Source organism: Bubalus kerabau, chromosome 13 (assembly GCF_029407905.1).
Source record: "Bubalus kerabau isolate K-KA32 ecotype Philippines breed swamp buffalo chromosome 13, PCC_UOA_SB_1v2, whole genome shotgun sequence".
Taxonomy (NCBI): domain Eukaryota; kingdom Metazoa; phylum Chordata; class Mammalia; order Artiodactyla; family Bovidae; genus Bubalus; species Bubalus kerabau.
The window spans coordinates 60,401,607-60,420,124 of record NC_073636.1 but is presented as its reverse complement, the minus strand read 5'-3'; the positions used below and the strand labels follow the sequence as shown (position 1 = coordinate 60,420,124).

Genomic DNA, 18,518 nt, shown 5'->3' with positions numbered 1-18,518 from the left:
GGAGGCAAGGCCAGGGCCCCGGAGCCTCCCGCTGAGTGCTCATCCTCCAAGGCTCCCCTTTTCCTTCCTGCTTAATACCTCCTCCTGTTGGGCTGTGACCTTCTCTCATGCCCTCCGCTTCTAGAGCAGAAATCTCTGGGGTCTCCCCTCTCCCCAGCCTCTGGCTGGAGCTGATTAGATCCTGAGCAACACCGTTCTCAGGAATCACCTTGTGGAACTGCTGGTCCCTTGGAGCCCCGCTGCCAGAATTGGCTTCCCCTCAGTTGTGGGGTCCAGGCCAGAGTTGGCCCGGCTACTCCTCTGGTCCAGGCTCAAGCAGGAATCAGAGTCAGGGGCAGTACTCTGCTCAGAGAGCTGGCCTCAAGTGAAGTTTATTCCAAATATCTCCCAAGGGGATAACTTAGCTTTTCAATGAACACAGTTCCCAGTCACCAGTAGTACCGGCGTACCTGGCAGCACCTTGCGGGGGGTGGTGTAGGGGGCAAGTGACAAAATTCTGGGGTAGAGGCCTACGGAGGGGCCTCTGCCCAGTGAACTCATGACCCCTCTGTGACCTAGGGGTCAGTACAAACAAGTCATAGTGCACTGTTAAATTCAGCCATGCCCTTGACAGAGAATTCAGGGGATACAGGAAGGGGGTGGGAGGTGGGGAGGGGTCTTCACTTTTGTCTCCTTTGTCCTATTGATCTGACAGAGTTGTACCTACAGCAGAACAGCTCTGGATTAAAGCATGAAAACACAACCAGATCCATCGCCTGTTTTCTTTATATTGTGTCTTTTGGGGCAGTGAGGGGGATGAAGGGGGCTCATGCTGTCCCCGCCCACATGGGAGTCAAAACTCACACCCTGAAAAGAGCTGAGGGGGCAGAGATCTTTCTTGAGGTAGAGGGAACCTGAGAGCTGCAAGCTGGCTCAGCTCTACCATGCATCACTTGGGGGTCATTTGGCACCCCCTCGGTGTCAGCCCCATTGGGCCCTGAGAGTGCACCCATTCCATCCTCTCCAGCACCCCTGAGGTGATTCTCACACCTACAGATGCAGAAGCCAGCTAGAGTCACTGAGCAGGGGGCACTCTAAAGCTAGTGCCCCCTTCCAGAGCCCACACTGTCCCCCATCACTCCCCCACCACCACCCAGTCATCCCAGACTCACACCAACAGGCGGCACGTGACGCTGGCCAAGCCAAGCCAAGCCAAGCCATGCTGTCAGAGGCAACGCATAGAAAAGGCCTCGGTCTCACCACTGCTTAAAAGACAACCAACACTGGTCGTAATGGGACTGAGGATTCTGGAATATCAATTACTTTTGAGGAAGGGATTTTATTTAAAATCAAATCTTTATTCAAAAGACAGTGAAGGGTTATAACTCTATACACTTTGTGACAAAGAACAAGTAAAGGAAAAAGAAACAATTCTTAACCAAAAAAAAAAAGATATATTTGTGTTCTCAAAACATGGAACTGTTTTACTGGTAGAGGCAAAAATTTGAAAGGGCCCCAGCTGCAACTTTAGGAAGTGTTTAGCCGGCCTGCCGACGTGCCGAGCATTTAAATCAGCACAGAGAATGGCTGCCTGTGGGCCCTGTCCCGGCCTTAGCCCAGTTGAGTGGCTGAGACTGCAACAAGGCCAGTGTATGTAAATAACAGACGCACAGGATGCCTTGTCGCCCCGCCCGGAACACGCCCCCTTGAGAAGATCCCGCCCCCTTGAGATGGCCCCGCCCCCAAGCAGCACGCCTCCGCAGGCAGGCACGGACTTTCCCTTTCTGGCAGGAGGGTGACAGGTCTGAGCTGCTGTCCCGTGGCCTCAGATGTCAGGGATAGAGTGGTCCATGGTGTGGTGCAGCAGGGTCGGGGACAACCTAGATACAGCAACAAGGACAGTCGCCAAAACTGGCAGCACCTTCTCCCCCTTCCCCCAAAAACCTGTGCCTCCCTTGCCTCACCCCAAGTTACCAGAAGGCGGCGGCCAGGAGGTGGGGAGAGGGGAGGAGGGAGGGGAGGAGGGAGGCGAGGAAGGGAGGAGTCCGGAGGGGAGGGGGGCAGCGGGAGGGGAGGGGTCGGCCGGAGGAGAGGGGGGCTGGGGCGGGGGGGAGTGGTTAGCCTTACTTTTTGACCATGTGCTCGTAGATGACAGTGGGGATGATGGTCAGGGTGATGACGTTCCCGGCGGTGGCCAGAATCTCTGTGACTTCTTTGTCCTGGAGAAGAGGTGAGTGACGGTCACCTTGGGGGCCAGGGGCAACTCTGAGGCACCTCTGTGAAGTGGTCAGCGTGGCCCTGCTGGAGTCCACCACTGACAGTGACGGTAGGGAATAGGTTGCCCCTTGAGTGAGGGTGGCAGGCCCTCAGCTCAAGCAAGAATGTGGGCCTCCCATCTGAGGCTCTCTCAGTAAAATGGACTCACCTCTCCTACCCTCACCTCTAGGGCCTGTGTGGGCCTGACACCGAACGGCCTCACAGACATGACTTCCCCCAAAGAGCCCCGGGAATCCCACCAACCACACGTGTATGCCGTCTCCCGGGCCCCAGTCACACCGGGATTCTGACCCCAAAGCAGAAAGAGAACCACGCTGCAGTGGGGGGACAAGGGGGGACAGTAGGCACACCCACCCACCCTCTTCTCTGGGCTCCTGTCAGCCTGAGCCGAGGCCATGGGGTACCTCTTCCTCTTACATCTTGTTGACCAGTAAAAAGAAAGGCCTGCAGAAGCCGTTCAGATCGTGGGGAGAACAAGACACGAGAAGCACCTACACAGAGTGTGCCGTACAGCCCAAAGCCGAACGCTAAGGCACGAGACAAACCTCTGGCCCTTACTTGGAGACCGTGACCTTTACTTTACACAGATCTCCGACTTGGCTGTGTGTTTTCCTAGCTGTGCCAGGACCAATGGGAGAAGATATACCAGATGCGACTAGACCGTCAGGCATAGGGGAGAAGATGTGTGACAGGAGTGACCTGGAGATGGCCCTTATGAGGGAGGGGGAGTGGCTCACAAGACTGTGTCATCTGTGGGGTGAGATGGCAAACCCCCCCAGGCCACCTTCACCTGCCTGTGAGCCCCAAAGCCCTGGATGCTGGAGAGGAGGGGACCCTCACTCTAAATCACAACTGGAATTAAGAACGGCTCTCAGTCCTGGTGGCATCAATCAGGATAAACCACTCTCGTTTGTCCAGGGACCAGAAGCCATGTGACTCAACCTCTTCTGGGGTCCATTCCCCGAAGGCACCCACCCTGTCCCCCAGTCTACGTCACAGCACTGGCCCTAGACCATTTGCTCCTTCTTGTATTTAAAGATAAAACTCACCACACACACACACTGTTGGGGAGAAGAAAGAAGTAGGAAATGGGCTTCTGAAGAGCCATTTCCTAAAATATTCCTATTAGTGAACATGATCCAGGATACAAACAGAAATATCACACAGAGTAGACCGTGCAGCCAGGAGCCCCTCACCCCCGCCCTGGACACCTGTTTCCTGACACACGTCATCACCACCACCTGTAGTCACACCTCTGGCCTTCATGAGTAAGTAACATCAGCGAGTATTCACTGAGCACTTAGTATCGGCACTGTGCTTGAAGCTCTCGTACCTTTGTCTCATTGAATCCCTGCAGCAGCCTTAGGATGAGGATCTGAAGCTGGGGCGAGGGCAGCAGCTCACCCACAGACACGAACCTTCCCACCACCTCTCGATCTCCCAGTCCCTGAGGTCCTGGGATGGAGCCATGCTCCGCCTTGCTCACCTTCAGCCCGATGACGTTTTGCCCATTCACCTCACACACATAGTGGTTGGTGAGGAGCCCGTTACGGGCCGCGGAACTCCCTTTGACCAAAGAGATGATCTTCCCCTTCTTGATGACGAAGCCGACGTGGCCTGTGCTGTCCTTGTGCATGGTGATGGTCCGCTGGAACGGCCTGGCAGGGAGGGACAGTGAGCTGGGCCTGGGACATAACCAAGGGCAGACAGACAGGCTCCTGGGACCCGGGTGCTCACCTGTCCCGAACGACTATGACAATCTTCTCGGCCGATGCCTTCTTCACCACCTGGTGGGCTTTGTCCGTGCTCCACCCAGCACAGTCGCGTCCATCAATCTGCAGAATCTGGTCCCCAAAGCGCAGCCCCACCAAGGATGCAGGGGTGTTGGCCTGGACCAGCTGCACGAAGATCCCCTGGAGGAGGTGAGCCCCGCAGTCAGTTCCCCCAGCCCACCCTGAGCCCAGGCGCCTCCTCCTGCACTGCTGTTTGCCTCCTGATCTTCTCAGAGCCTACTGGGCCCTGGGACCGCAGCTCTGTATAGCAACAAAGAGGGTACCCCATTTTCCTGGTGAGGAAACGGGCCACACAGCTAGGAAGCAACGGAGTCAGGAATTCAGGAGTTTTCCCAGTATCTCAGATGATAAAGAATCTGCCTGCAATGCAGGAGACTCGGTCAATCCCTGGCTTGGGAAGATCTTCTGGAGAAGGGCATGGCTACCCACTCCAGTATTCTTGCCTGCTGCTGCTGCTGCTAAGTCGCTTCAGTCGTGTCCAACTCTGTGCAACCCCATAGACGGCAGCCCATCAGGCTCCACCGTCCCTGGGATTCTCCAGGCAAGAACACTGGAGCGGGTTGCCATTTCCTTCTCCAATGCATGAAAGTGAAAAGACAAAGTGAAGTCGCTTAGTTGTTCCCGACTCTTAGCAGCCCCATGAACTGGAGCCTACCAGGCTCCTCCATCCATGGGATTTTCCAGGCAAGAGTACTGGAGTGGGGTGCCATTCTTGCCTAGAGAATTCCATAGACAGAGGAGCCTGGCGGGCTACAGTACATGAGGTCGCAAAGAGTTGGACATGACTGAGCAACTAACGCTTTCAGGAATTCCAACTAGTGGCTGCATCCCCAGTCACCAGATTACAAGGCCTCTCAGGCTGGAATCTGAACCAACACCCCCACACCCCTCACCTTCCACTGTCTTCAGAAAGCCTCCCATAAGCCAGATCCCTCTGAGGGGGGAGCAAGGAAGCATGAAGTCCCAGGAGGGTCAAGTGGAGGGTCCCTGGCACAACCCATAGCAAGCCCTAGTGCCTTATGGGAGGGGATGGAGAGGACGAGCTTGTCTAGGGCTCAGGTGAGCCTTGGCTCCCGCTGGCAGCTCGGGCCGCGGGCAGGCGCAGTCCAGCACGCGAGCTCTCTCTCTGCGTTCCGCGGGGCCCCTCCCCTCCCGCCCGACCCCAGCCCCACCTTGTGGATGGCCTGCAGCCGCAGCCCCGTCTTGCCACGCTCGTCCTTGCATAGGTGGATCTCGCGCACCCCGGGCTTGATCTCCGCACGCAGCGCGCCCAGGCTGTTACCGGACACCGGCGCCACCACCTGGCCCGGCGAAGGGCCCGAGACCGCTGCCTGCAGACCACAGGGGAGCAGAGGTCAGCCAGCGCCGTGAGGCCTCGTGCCTCAAGGGTCCAGGCGTGGGAGCAGGGATTGGGAAAATAGAACGGGGCGGACCCTGAGCTCCAGTCCACCGCAGACCACACATACCTCTTGCGGGCAGGAGGACACATGGCGCCATGAAGCCACTAGGGGGCGTCAAAGTCCACACCCCAAAAAAACACAGCCAGGAAAATAGAGACGGGAGGACAGGTATGTATTATAGAAAAAGGGTCCTCATTTTCCAAGACAACTTGATGTCAGGAGAACCTTTTAAAATCCACTTAAAAATAAAGAGTTACAGAAAATGGTGAACAGTGAGGGGGTAAAGGAGCTCAAGTTGATTTCTGCCTTAAAAAAAATTATGTCAAAAGTATCAAGATGAGTGAATACTATCCCCGCCCCCCCCAAAAAAGATCTGGAACAAGGCAAAGATGTCCACTCCCATCACTACTGTTAAATACAGTAATGGAAGAACTAGCCAGATCAATAAGACAAGGGAAGGAAATAAAAGACATATAGATTGGAAGAGAAAACATAAAATGGTCCCTATTTTCAGATAAGATGATGCTTTACTAGAAAATTCCAAAGAATCTACAGATGAACTCCTAGAACTCATACGTGAGTTTAACAAGGTCACAGGACACAAGACCAATGCATACCAAAAAAATCAATTGTACTTCTATATACTCACAATGAATACGTGGAAACTGAAATTAAAAATACAATACCACTTACAATCGCTAAAAAAAAAGAAAGAAAAGAAATACTTAGGTGTGGAGCTAATAAAACATATACAGGAATTGTATGCTGGAAATGACAAAACACTGATAAAAGAGATCAAAGAAGTGAAGTGAAGTGAAATGAAAGTCGCTCAGTCATGTCCGACTCTTTGCGACCCCATGGAATATACAGTCCATGGAATTCTCATCACATCATCATATAATATTTCTACCTTTAGATAAAAACTGAAATAACCTCAGTAGGATAGATATTAGTAGAAAATAGTGAAGTTATTAAAAAGAGAAATTTTGAGTACTCATTACTGTTGTTAATATAATGTATTGTGAGTTTGAACGTGAAAGTCGCTCAGCCATGTCTGACCCCTTTCATCCCATGGATGAATTCTCCAGGCCAGAATACTGGAGTGAGTAGCCTTTCCCTTCTCCAGGGGATCTTCCCAACCCAGGGATTGAACCCAGGTCTCTCGCACGGTAGGGAGATTCCTTACCAGCTGAGCCACAAGGGAAACCCATGAATACTGGAGTGGGTAGCCTTTCCCTTCTCCAGGAGATCTTCCTGACCCAGGAATCAACCCGGGGTCTCCTGCATTGCAGGCGGATTCTTTACCAACTGAGCTATTGGGGAAGCCTGATCAAAGGTCTAAATAAATAAGAGATATTTTGTATTGATGGATCAGAAAAACTAGATGAAGCTGTCAACTGTCCACAAAGTGATATACATATTTAACGCATTTCCTATCACAGTCTCTATGTTTTGTAGATAGAGGCAAGGTTAATCTAGACTTTATATGAAAACACAAAGGAACTAGAATAGCTAAAACTAGTCTGACAAAAAAGAAAAAAAACAGGAGAAATCACTCTACCAGATATCCAGACTTTCTGTATAGCTACAGTAATCAAGATAGTGTGGTATTGGGGAGAGACAGACCTTCGGAGCAGAAGAGAGAATATCCAGAAATAGCCTCACACAAGTAGGGGCAACTGCTTCTTAACAGAGGTGTGAGGACAATTTAGTGAAGGCAGAAGAGTCTTTTCAACAAATGGCATGGGAGCAACTGAACATCCATAAGCAAAATGTGAATCGTGACCTCATGCCTTATGCAAAGACTAACTCAAGTTCAATCATAAATTTAAACAAAAAACTATAAGAGTTTTAGAAGTAAAACGGAAAATTTTTCAGAACCTAGAGCTCAGTCAAGTTTCTTAGGACACCAAGGCATGATCCACAAAGAAAAAAAATCAATAAATTGAACCTCATCAAAATTGAAAACTTTTTGTTCTCCAGTAAACTCTTTTAACACAATGAAAGGAGAAGTTACACAGTGGGAGAAAAATATTTACAAATCAAATGACAAAGGATTTTAGAATAAGGTCTCAAAAGTTGACTTAAAAAAATCCATTTAGAAAATAAGCAAAATATATGAAAACATTTTATCAAAAAGAATATACAGCTGGCAAATAAGCACATGAAAAGATGTTCAACATCACTAGCCATTAGGAAAGTGCAAATAAAAACCACGATAAGGCATCACTACACACCTACCATGAGCAAAATTTAAAATAGTGATAATATCAAATGCTGGCAAAGATGTGCCAACAAAACACTCATGCACTGTTGGCAGGAAAATAAAATAATACAGCCACTCTGAAAATCATTTGGCAGTTTCTTTCTAAAAAAAATTAGCCATACATGTATTACACTGCCTAGGAATTGCACTCCTGGTCGTTTATCCCAGAGAAACGAAAACTTATGTCTGTACAAAAATCTGTATACAAACATCTGTAATATCTTAGTTTATAATAGACAAAAACTAGAAACAACCAAAATGTCCCTCAAGAGGTTAAACAAACTGAGCTATAGCCACACCATGGAACGAAATGCTGCAATAAAAAGGAATGAACTGTTGAAACAGGCGACAGCCTGGAAGGATCTCCAGGGCACAATGCTGAGTGGAAAGAGCCCATCTGAAAAGGTCACACACCATGTGACTTCACTTACATAACCTTCTGAAATGATAAAATTATAGGGACAAAAACATGCCAGTGACTGCCAAGGGGCTGAGGATGCTGAAGGGGAGGCTGGGCGTGATCATAAAGGGGCAGCACGAGAGAGACTTCTGTGTGATGATGTAGTTTTGTATCTCAATTGTGCTGGTGGCTGCAGGTGATAAAAACACACAGAACCTTAGACGCATTGTACCAATGTAAAATGCCTGGTTTTGACATTATAGTATAGTTACATAAAATGGAACCATTGGGAAAACTGGATGAAGAGTTCAAAGGACTTCTCTGTCTTGGCAACTTCCTGACTGAATCTCCGATTATTTAAAAAGAAAAACTTAAACTAAAAATAATTAAAAATTTTAATTATGAAAGTACATTATCTGTCGTTTTTTTTTTTCCCCATCAAATTTAGGTTGTCTGGGGTATTGACCAAAGAGAGATCAATCAATGGATTAAAACTGGACAATGTGACCTACTTTGCTTCCTGTGTGTGCTTCCCTACATGACTGTCAAGGGCGTCATTTTGGAAAACCACTCCAGGATGTCACCAGCTTTGCTCAGAATCCTACACGTCCTCATCCTTGCTGATTTCTCCTGTGAAATCCTCATTTGTCAGTGTGGCAGCTCTCATCGTCACTTCTATCAATTTCATGAAATCCCACAGCCTTACCAAGATTTGTATTTGTACTTTGCAATCAATTTGCACTGGACCAGAACAATGAACCAACCAGGAATGTTGAAGCTGATGGGGAGACAGTTTTGGGACTGATTCTGTAAGTGAATATATTTTCAGGAGTGAATATTTCTATGTTATGATTTTTTTTGTTGTTGTTCCCTGAAGTCATAGAGAACAAGAGTTAAGCATTATTATTTCATTTGGGGACTTGGGGCTGACAAGCTCCTCCTCACAGGCTCTGCCTAACCATGCAGCTGCTCCCAAGTCACAGGCACCCCCTCATTAGAAGCACCCAGGCTCAGGCCAGGTTTAATGTCCTCCCGTCTCATCCAGCAGGCTCAGGCCAGCAGGTCAGAGGTCAAAGGGCAGGCAGTGGCCCTCTAGCCCCAAGGCCTGCAGGAAACCATGAAACCCCACGGCACTTCTCATGAAGGTTCAAAATGAAACGTGTCATCAAGAAACAGAGCCTCAGGGATGCTACAGAGAGAGGAGATTCAAATCTGTTTAAATGGCAAGACCAAGGAAGGAGGGCCCACATCAGGCAAGAGACAAATACCTACACTGGCACTTTCTGGAGTCTGAGGCAGGCTCTGCTGGACTTCTTGGCTGGAGAGGGAAAGACCCATATAGTTTTCCAATTCTGCCAGGTTAGGGTACAAAACTGGTGGGAAGGGAAGGGGTAGAAGAGAAAGATGTTATTCTGGCCATGAGCTTGGCCACACCTGCCTGGCTCCCAAGTGGTCACTCATCTTTGTTAAGAAACAAAAGGGTCCGTGATGCTGTTTACTCCCAAGAATGCAGTATATTCTTGAGATGGCTCTGCAGCCCTGGGAACACTCACTGGCAATGTGGGTCCTCCCCTCAGATGGTCTGGGAGCAGCCTGGGACACGGAGCCCCTCAGGGATCACTTTGGTGTTGAGCTCAGTTACCTTTATTTGGCACCAGCCGACCCAAAGGCAGCTCTGGGAAACTGCACGGTGAGGAGAGGGGTTGGGCCTGAGCTCAAGTTTGCTACCGCAGGACCAGTCACGATAGCCAGAGCAGCCCCAGGGCCACTGCATACATCCTGGTCTCCTCGCGCAGCCTTCCTTGGTGGCCCTAAGTCAGGGATGTCGGGCCCCTCACAGGTCACAGCTTTTCAAAGTAGAGGGGACAACTGTACACAGTGCCCATGGCTCGGTGGCAGGCAAGAGGCAGGCTCTCGGAAATGGCCAGCAGAAGTCACTCTTGGCTGGAAGCACCCCATCCCCATCACTCACGTGGAGGCTGGGAGTCCCCTTTTCCCCGTACTGTCAGGGCAGGCATCCTGGGTACAGCTCTGGCCTGGGCCTGGGGATGGAAGGGGAGTGCCGCTCAGCTGTGGTCAGAACCCCAGAGCCCTTGGAGCTTGGGGCTCCCTGAGGCTGGGGGTCAGGGCAATAGGTATGCTCGTGGCCTGAGTGGGTATCCAACCCTTCAATAAATGTGGCTTCGCACACCTCCATGCCTCAGGAGGGAGGTTCTCCCAAGGGCCTGCAACCCACCGAATGTCACAACTCATTTACTACCTGCAGTGGCCAAGGTAATTATCAGTCAAAAAGCCCCCAGTTCTCAAAACCCACTAAGACCTCATGTAGGATGGAAGGAGGAAAGGGCTTCTGGGGGATGAGTAGGCCAAACACCACGGCCACAGGGTTTACCCTGGAAGCTTGCCCTAGAGCATGGGGTCTGCACGAACCCCAATGGAGGAAGCACTGGGACCAAGCGGGCACCAGACATAGGCCTGTCTGCAGCTGCTCGTCTTCTCCACCTGCTGTGATCTCACTGCCTTGGCCTCTGAACACCTGCTCTGCCCAGCAGGCCCCGCACTAGGAACCCGCATGCCTTGGGGCCAATAAGGAACTCCCAGTGGCCTCCAACCTTGATCCAAGACAAGCCTCCCTTAACTACCCTGGGGTAATCCCGAAGCCCCAGCAGGGGACCCAGGCTAACAGCCTGGCAGTTTACCTGCATGGCCTGGTCCACCTTCAGGTCCTCCAGAGATGGGTACAGGGAGGCCATGGCTGCTCCTTGGAACACCCTGCAGGGCACAACAGAGCGGGGTGCTGAGGGGTGAGAGGAGGCACAGACATGTGCCACCCAGCACTCTTAGGATGAGAAAGACGTCAGGAAGGGTAGTATTATTATTATACTACTATTACATGATTATATATGATACATATTATATATATCATAGATAATATATATTGTTATATATTCTATATTCTATTATTATATACTTATATATTATATAATAACATATATTATCAGATCAGATCAGATCAGTCGCTCAGTTGTGTCCGACTCTTTGTGACCCCATGAATCGCAGCATTCCAGGCCTCCCTGTCCATCACCAACTCCCGGAGTTCACTCAGACTCACGTCCATCAAGTCGGTGATGCCATCCAGCCATCTCATCCTCTGTCGTCCCCTTCTCCTCCTGCCCCCAATCCCTCCCAGCATCAGAGTCTTTTCCAATGAGTCAACTCTTCGCATGAGGTGGCCAAAGTACTGGAGTTTCAGCTTTAGCATCATTCCTTCCAAGGAAATCCCAGGGCTGATCTCCTTCAGAATGGACTGGTTGGATCTCCTTGCAGTCCAAGGGACTCTCAAGAGTCTTCTCCAACACCACAGTTCAAAAGCATCAATTCTTCGTCACTCAGCCTTCTTCACAGTCCAACTCTCACATCCATACATGACTACAGGAAAAACCATAGCCTTGACTAGACGAACCTTTGTTGGCAAAGTAATGTCTCTGCTTTTGAACATGCTATCTAGGTTGGTCATAACTTTCCTTCCAAGGAGTAAGCGTCTTTTAATTTCATGGCTGCAATCACCATCTGCAGTGATTTTGGAGCCCCCAAAAATAAAGTCTGACACTGTTTCCACTGTTTCCCCATCTATTTCCCATGAATTGATGGGACCGGATGCCATGATCTTCGTTTTCTGAATGTTGAGCTTTAAGTCAACTTTTTCACTCTCCACTTTCACTTTCATCAAGAGGCTTTTGAGTTCCTCTTCACTTTCTGCCAGAAGGGTGGTGTCATCTGCATATCTGAGGTTATTGATATTTCTCCCAGCAATCTTGATTCCAGCTTGTGTTTCTTCCAGTCCAGCATTTCTCATGATGTACTCTGCATATAAGTTAAATAAACAGGGTGACAATATACAGCCTTGACGAACTCCTTTTCCTATTTGGAGCCAGTCTGTTGTTCCATGTCCAGTTCTAACTGTTGCTTCCTGACCTGCATACAGGTTTCTCAAGAGGCAGGTCAGGTGGTCTGGTATTCCCATCTCTTCCAGAATTTTCCACAGTTTATTGTGATCCACACAGTCAAAGGCTTTGGCATAGTCAATAAAGCAGAAATACATGTTTTTCTGGAACTCTCTTGCTTTTTCCATGATCCAGCAGATATTGGCAATTTGATCTCTGGTTCCTCTGCCTTTTCTAAAACCAGCTTGAACATCAGGAAGTTCACGGTTCACATATTGCTTAAGCCTGGCTTGGAGAATTTTGAGGATGATTTTACTAGCGTGTGAGATGAGTGCAATTGTGCTGTAGTTTGAGCATTCTTTGGCATTGCCTTTCTTTGGGATTGGACCAGTTATATAATAGGTATTATTATCCCCATTTTAGAAATGGAGGAGCTGGGATTCAGCCAGAGTCTGGTTCCCAAGCCCATGTTCTCCACTCCTGCAAAATCCCACCCCACCGTGTTCAGCTGACTCTGGACTTTAGAACCTGGACCCAGGGGTCACCCAGGACATGCTGACCAGGCAAAGTAGGACTGGGGAACCATGTCCTTCCCTGCCATGTTTCAAAGGTCAGAAAGCCTTACAAGATCTTATCGCTCAAGACCTAAACCCGGTCCAGTTGGTGCACAGTAAGCACCTACTGTATACCCGGCCAGCATTAGGGGTTTGTGCAGCATCCTCCCACAACTACTTGGGGCTCAGTCCAGTGTCAAGCAGTTGGGGACTTCATATTAAAACAGAAAGGCAGCAGGTACCTTATAATTCCTCCCCTGCCCCCCAACACCCCTCTCCATCTCTGGGCATTTGAGCCCCTACTGCCATTTCCGGCTTCACTGGTGAGTCTTGATCTTGATCATGATGAAGGCCAATGGAAACTCTTAAAAACATGCACACAAACTGTAACAGAGTTTATATGCTCATCAGAGTATTGTTCAGAGGGATAAAGAAATGATGGGGGACCATAAACATTTATTAAAAACCTTCCTGCCTGTCAGGGGGAGAACCAGCAGGACCTTGGAGCAAGGTACCAAAAGAAATTCAAAGAAATTACCTGCAGAAAAGCTTTATTTCCTCCTTAGATGAAATGTGAGCAAGGAGCAGTTTGTCTTTCTGGATTCTTCACCATTTACCCACTAACACACTGGCTCTGTGACATCTACCGGCCTTTGCCGGGCCAGTCCTCGTCAGCTGGAAGCTCCTACCCCACCCTCCCGCCCTGGCTCCTGAGACAGTGAGGTCACCGCTGCTTCCACTCAGGGCCCTGCCCTCAGCAGGGACTGCGGACCGGCCTCCGGTCCTGGGCTCTTCAGTAGTCCTCAGTGTGTCTTCCCACCTTACCTGCAGTTCCTGGCAATCCAGGGGGTCCTATTCACTGCACTGGGCCCACATTCCTGGACCAGGTCCAGAATCTCTGGGCATCTCGCCGGAGTGATCCCCAGGGGTCAAGGTCATCTTCCTCCATCACTCTTCCTTGTCCTTCCTCTGCACCTGCTGCCTTGACACATATCAACTTTAAGCCTCCCTAAGGACCCCGTACACACACCATCCCTTCTAGTCTGCCATCACACCCTATTATCCCCACATCCCATCACTAATCCTCATATGCTGTCCTCCTCCATCTCCCCGCCCATCCCCACATTGTCCTCCTCCATCTCCCCGCTCTTCTGCAGGAATCACAACATCTCCAGTGAGTCAACTCGACTGCTGTTCTCCAGCCAACAGGTCCTTTCTGTGTGAGCCTGGAATGCCATGCCCCTGATTAAAGCACCCCTAGTGGCTCCCCCACTCTCAGAATCCAGTCCACATGCCCTTTATGATTCCTTCAGAGAATGGAACCAGTGGCTCACAGGCCAGATGCAAACAGATGTTGTTTGACCTTGCCAAGGACTTTATACATTCAAAGTTAAAAGCGTAAATGCAGAACTCGAGACACCGCACTTAATAATCTAGCTTCACACTGCTCCTGAAAAACAGGACACTCTAGCAACCCTGGACCTCTGCTACATTTGAGTCGCAGCCAACTCCCGGGCACCCCAGACCCCCTCAGCCTCTGTTGTCTCTTACATCAAGACCAATTTACTCATTGGCCCTGAGTCCCAATAGACATTTGCTTGCACCCCCTGCCTAATTCTCCCGCTTTCTTTTTTTCCACATGTCTTTCTCCCAACCCGCACCCTCAGCTTCAGCCACAATGAGCTACTTTTAGATCCTTGAATTAACTGAACTTCCTCGTGTCCCCAGGCCTTTGCGTGTATTATTATGCCCTCTGTCTGGCATACCTTTCTACCCACTGTGCTCCCCACCTGGCTAACTTCCAATTATTTTCTGTGTTCCATGTCAGAGGGCTCTTCAGGAAACTTGCCTTGATTTGTGCTCCCCCTGCCCACACACTCGCCTGCTCTCCCAGCTCATGTTCTTAGTCTGTTGATCATTCACTGCTCTGAAGCTGCCTCTTGATCTACCTATTGGGAGTTCCAAATGGGCAGAAACTGGACCTTCTAATTTATTGTGGACATCAACCAGCCCCTAGCGTGGACATTGACTCAATATTTCCAGAAGCAATGCATTCCGCTTGGGCTTCCACGTTTCTCCTTGTAGAGTAAAGCACTAATGTCGTATGAACGCGCCCCTTCCTAGGATGGAAACCAGGATGTGAGGGCCCAGACAGGCTTTGTTTGCCTTTCACTGGCTTGTTTTTTCTGTTTTCGTTTGAGTTAGTGTCAACATTTTAAAATCTGGAAATATAGAATTCTCCACTTCTATCTTGTGTAGGAAAAAAAAAACACAAAACACTTGGCAATGCAAGAGCAGGAATCATACACAAGCAACACTCAGCCAGGCCAGAGTCACAGCCTGCCCTTAGATGAGGTTGCACACACCTCTTGTTTCCCAAAGTACCCATCCAGCTGGCTCACACTGCCTGCTTGCTTCCTGGGGGCAGGCAGTTCCAGATCTTTGCCCTCACCTGGTCTTTGGGGCAGAAATGACCATCTTAAGGAGACAGGGATGGTCCAATGGGGAGAGGGAGACTGGCTCTGACCTGCTTTAAACCAGCTTGGGGGAGAGGCTCCTTTGCCTGTGGTCTTCCCTTCTGTGCACACACTCCAGGAGACTTGGATCTTGGGACAGTCCTCAGAAGGTACCATCCATCAAAAACACGCCCTGGATCACACATGAGCTACAGATGTGAAAATAAGAGGCATCCCTGCCCTGCTTTTTCAAACACTGAAGTAGTAGAGCTTTTATATCTGTAGCAGCTGCCGTCTGGGCGAGCAGAATCTGAGATCCATTTCCTGGAGATCCCTTCCAGGCTGGGATCACAAAACCCGTCCTCCGGGTCTGGGACACTTTCACCACTGCCACCTTCTCTGGGTCTCAACCAAGGTTAGGGATCTGGGTGGAATCAAGAGGTAGGTGTTTCCCTGCCTTTTAGCAATTCACAATATTCCTGGCTCCCTGCCAGGAAATATGCGTATCTCATTCAATTATCCATCTACTCATTCACACTATTTGAGTGTCCATTGTGTGCCAGCGACCTTGGACCTGTTTGTTATGCAGATCCCTCTGCTTGGCATACCACCCTTCTCTGCATAGCCTTTCAAGCCTTTGAAGACTCAGCTCAAATGCAAGTTCTCTGCTTGGCTTTTTCAGGACGTGGGACCCCTGGCTAGTTGGCTAGGTCTTCTTGTGTTCCCAAACTGACAGGTACTGCGCCTATTCTCAAGTTATTTATCATATTATACGACTACTGTCTGGGTATCCCCTCATTCTGAACTCCAACTCAGAATGCCAGGGACTGTGTCCTGTTCATCACCCTACACCTCCCCACTGAAACAGCACCCAGCACACGGATGCCCACAAAAATTGCTATTTGACTGAATAGATAAGTGGTTTTCCAAGAAACAGACTGGAAATTTGTGTGGGCATTCTTGGATGTCACAAGACTGAGGGGACACTAGCGTTTAAGAAGCAGGGAGTAGTGACCAGGACCTTTTGTAATGCACAGAACAGTTCATCACAACAAACTGTCCCACACAAGTTTCCAATATCCCACCAAACCTTCACAGAAGCAACAAAAAAAAACCTGTATATAACCTGTTTTATATACAAATACAATGAAACTTTACCTGGTTTTAATATACAATATATCATCCAGAAATGTATACACCAGCTTATCTGAGGAAGTTATTCTTGGTTTTGTTCACCATTTTGAAAAATCATTGTCAATTCTCCACCACACGGCTAGGTCACCAGAACACACTCGTGTGTGTCTGCGTTTGTAGCTGGTCATAGTCACTCCACGCCTGTATACAGATACATTTAACCTTTGACTCAAGATGCCAAATATAAACTTTGGCAAAATTCAGCTGAATACTATCTATTAAATCCAAGGTGGCCCTAGTGGCAAAGAATCTGTTTGCCAATGCAGGAGACTGTCTACAAGCAGATGATCCTGGTTGGATCCCTGGGTGGGGAAGATCTCCTGGAGGAGGAAATGTCAACCCGCTCCAGCATTCTTGCTGGGGGAATCCCATGGACAGAGGAGCCTGGCGGGCTACAGGCCATGGGGTCCCAGAGAGTAGGACACGACTGAGCATCTGAGCACACAAATCCAAACTCCCTAGTTTTAAGTTAGGTACAAGCGTGATCTGGTGTAACCCAGTCTGAGCTTTTACATAGTGAAGTGCATATTCCTTTATTAGAAACTATTTTCATTGCCCTCATTTCTCCTTTACAGTGCAGACAGGGCAACATGCTGTTTTGCGGGGTTTTTTCCAACTTGTTGCTGTTCAGTCGCTCAGTCACGTCCGACTCTTTGCAACTCCATGGACTGTAGAGTAGGGCTTCCCAGGTGGCGCTAGTGGTAAAGAACCTGCTTGCCAGTGCAGAAGGCGTGAGAGACATGGGTTCAATCCCTGGGTCAGGAAGACTCACTGAAGTAGGAAACGGCAACCCACTCCAGTATTCTTGCCTGGGAAATCCCATGAACAGAGGAGCCTGGCAGGATACAGTCCATAGGGTCACAAAGAGTTGGACACGACCGAAGTGACTTAGCACAGACTGCAGCATGCCAGGCTTCCCTGTCCTTCACTATCTCCCAGATTTTGCTCAAACGCGTGTCCATTGAGTCGATGATGCCATTCAACCATCTCATCCTCTGTCAGCCCCTTCTCCTCTTGCCCTCAGTCTTTCCCAGCATCAGGGTCTTTTCCAATGAGTAGCTCTTCGCATCAGGTGGCCAAAGTAGTCAGCTTCAGCATCAGTCCTTCCAATGAATATTCAGGGTTGATTTCCTTTAGGATTGACAGGTTTGATCGCTGCTACCCAAGGGACTCTCAAGAGTCTTCTCTAGCACCACAGTTCAAAAGCGTCAGTTCTTCAGTGCTCAGACTTCTTTATGATCCAACTCTCACATCTGTACATGACTAGTGGAAAAACCATAGAGTTGACTAGACGGACCTTTGTCAGCAAAGTGATGTCCCTGCTTTTTAATTCCTCTGCCTTTTCTTAATCCAGCTTGTACATCTGGAAATTCTCAGTTCACATACTGTTGAAGCCTAGCTTGAAGGATTTTGAGCTTACTGTGCTAGCATGTGAAATGAGTGCAACTGTGCAGTGGTTTGAACATTCTTTGGTATTGCCCTTCTTTAGGATTGCAATGAAAACTGAACTTTTCCAGTCCTGTGGCCATTGTTGAGTTTTTCCACATTTGCAGGCATATCAGTGCAGCACTTTAACAGCATCACCTTTTAGGATTTGAAATAGCTCAGCTGGAATTCCATCACCTACATTAGCTTTGTTCACAGCAATGCCTTCTAAGGAGGTGGGGCTGAAAAGCCGCTCTGGACAAAACTACCCCCTCCCTCAGCCTCAATTTCCTGCTTTTTGCAAACAGCCAGGCACAAAACTCCGTGAACAGGGGGACCGGAGAAAGCACCATAGGTCCCTAGGGCCTGTTTCCTAATCTGTCCAACGATCGCTGATCGAAGATCTCTAAAAGACTCCCATTCTGACCCTCTTGTAGCTCCGAACTTTGCTCGGAATAAGAGAGGCGACCTCCCCTGGTTGCTATGGGTTACAGCAAAGACTCCGCCAGGCCGCTAGGGCGCGCTGCGGCGGCTAGAGCGCATGCGTCTAATCCATCCGGGGCTGCGCGCGGCTACATGCCGTTCCCAGGGTGCTCCGCGGTTGTGTGTGGAAAATGGCAGCCTCTTCTGTGGGCTGTTGGTCCGGTGGGATCCTAGTGTCCCTCCGGCCTCTTGCTTTTTCCAGGCGCTCGTGGCTGGCACCCACATCCATACACACACACAAAATCAGGTAGAGCATCAGAATAAGGGATTGAAAGGCTCAATCGGGCTCCGCATCGCCTCTTACCGGTGTGGAAGCTACGCGGATCAAATTGCGCTTTCAATGGGAA

The 18,518-nt window shown here is 49.4% G+C and overlaps 1 protein-coding gene across 1 annotated transcript; it reads right to left on the bottom strand.

Annotated features, from left to right (window-relative positions):
• Positions 1-1,316: 1,316 nt before the first annotated feature.
• SDCBP2 (syndecan binding protein 2) lies at positions 1,317-10,868 on the bottom strand. The gene is made up of 8 exons (XM_055543195.1): positions 10,815-10,868; positions 10,088-10,157; positions 9,388-9,488; positions 5,222-5,380; positions 3,994-4,169; positions 3,743-3,914; positions 2,107-2,198; positions 1,317-1,859 (listed from the first exon to the last, which is right to left on the bottom strand). Exons 1-8 carry the CDS (start codon positions 10,866-10,868, stop codon positions 1,805-1,807), a joined length of 879 nt encoding a protein of 292 aa, XP_055399170.1. The 3' UTR covers positions 1,317-1,804.
• Between the last annotated feature and the right edge of the window lie 7,650 nt (positions 10,869-18,518).

Bases quoted from the DNA above. Each gene is read 5' to 3' on its own strand.
- SDCBP2 (XM_055543195.1), bottom strand. From the start codon at position 10,868: ATGGCCTCCCTGTACCCATCTCTGGAGGACCTGAAGGTGGACCAGGCC. The intron at 10,158-10,814 runs GTAAACTGCCAG...TTCCATCCCCAG, and splicing joins AGGTGGACCAGGCCATGCAG to GCCCAGGCCAGAGCTGTACC. The intron at 1,860-2,106 runs GTAAGGCTAACC...TGCTGTATCTAG, and splicing joins TACGAGCACATGGTCAAAAA to GTTGTCCCCGACCCTGCTGC.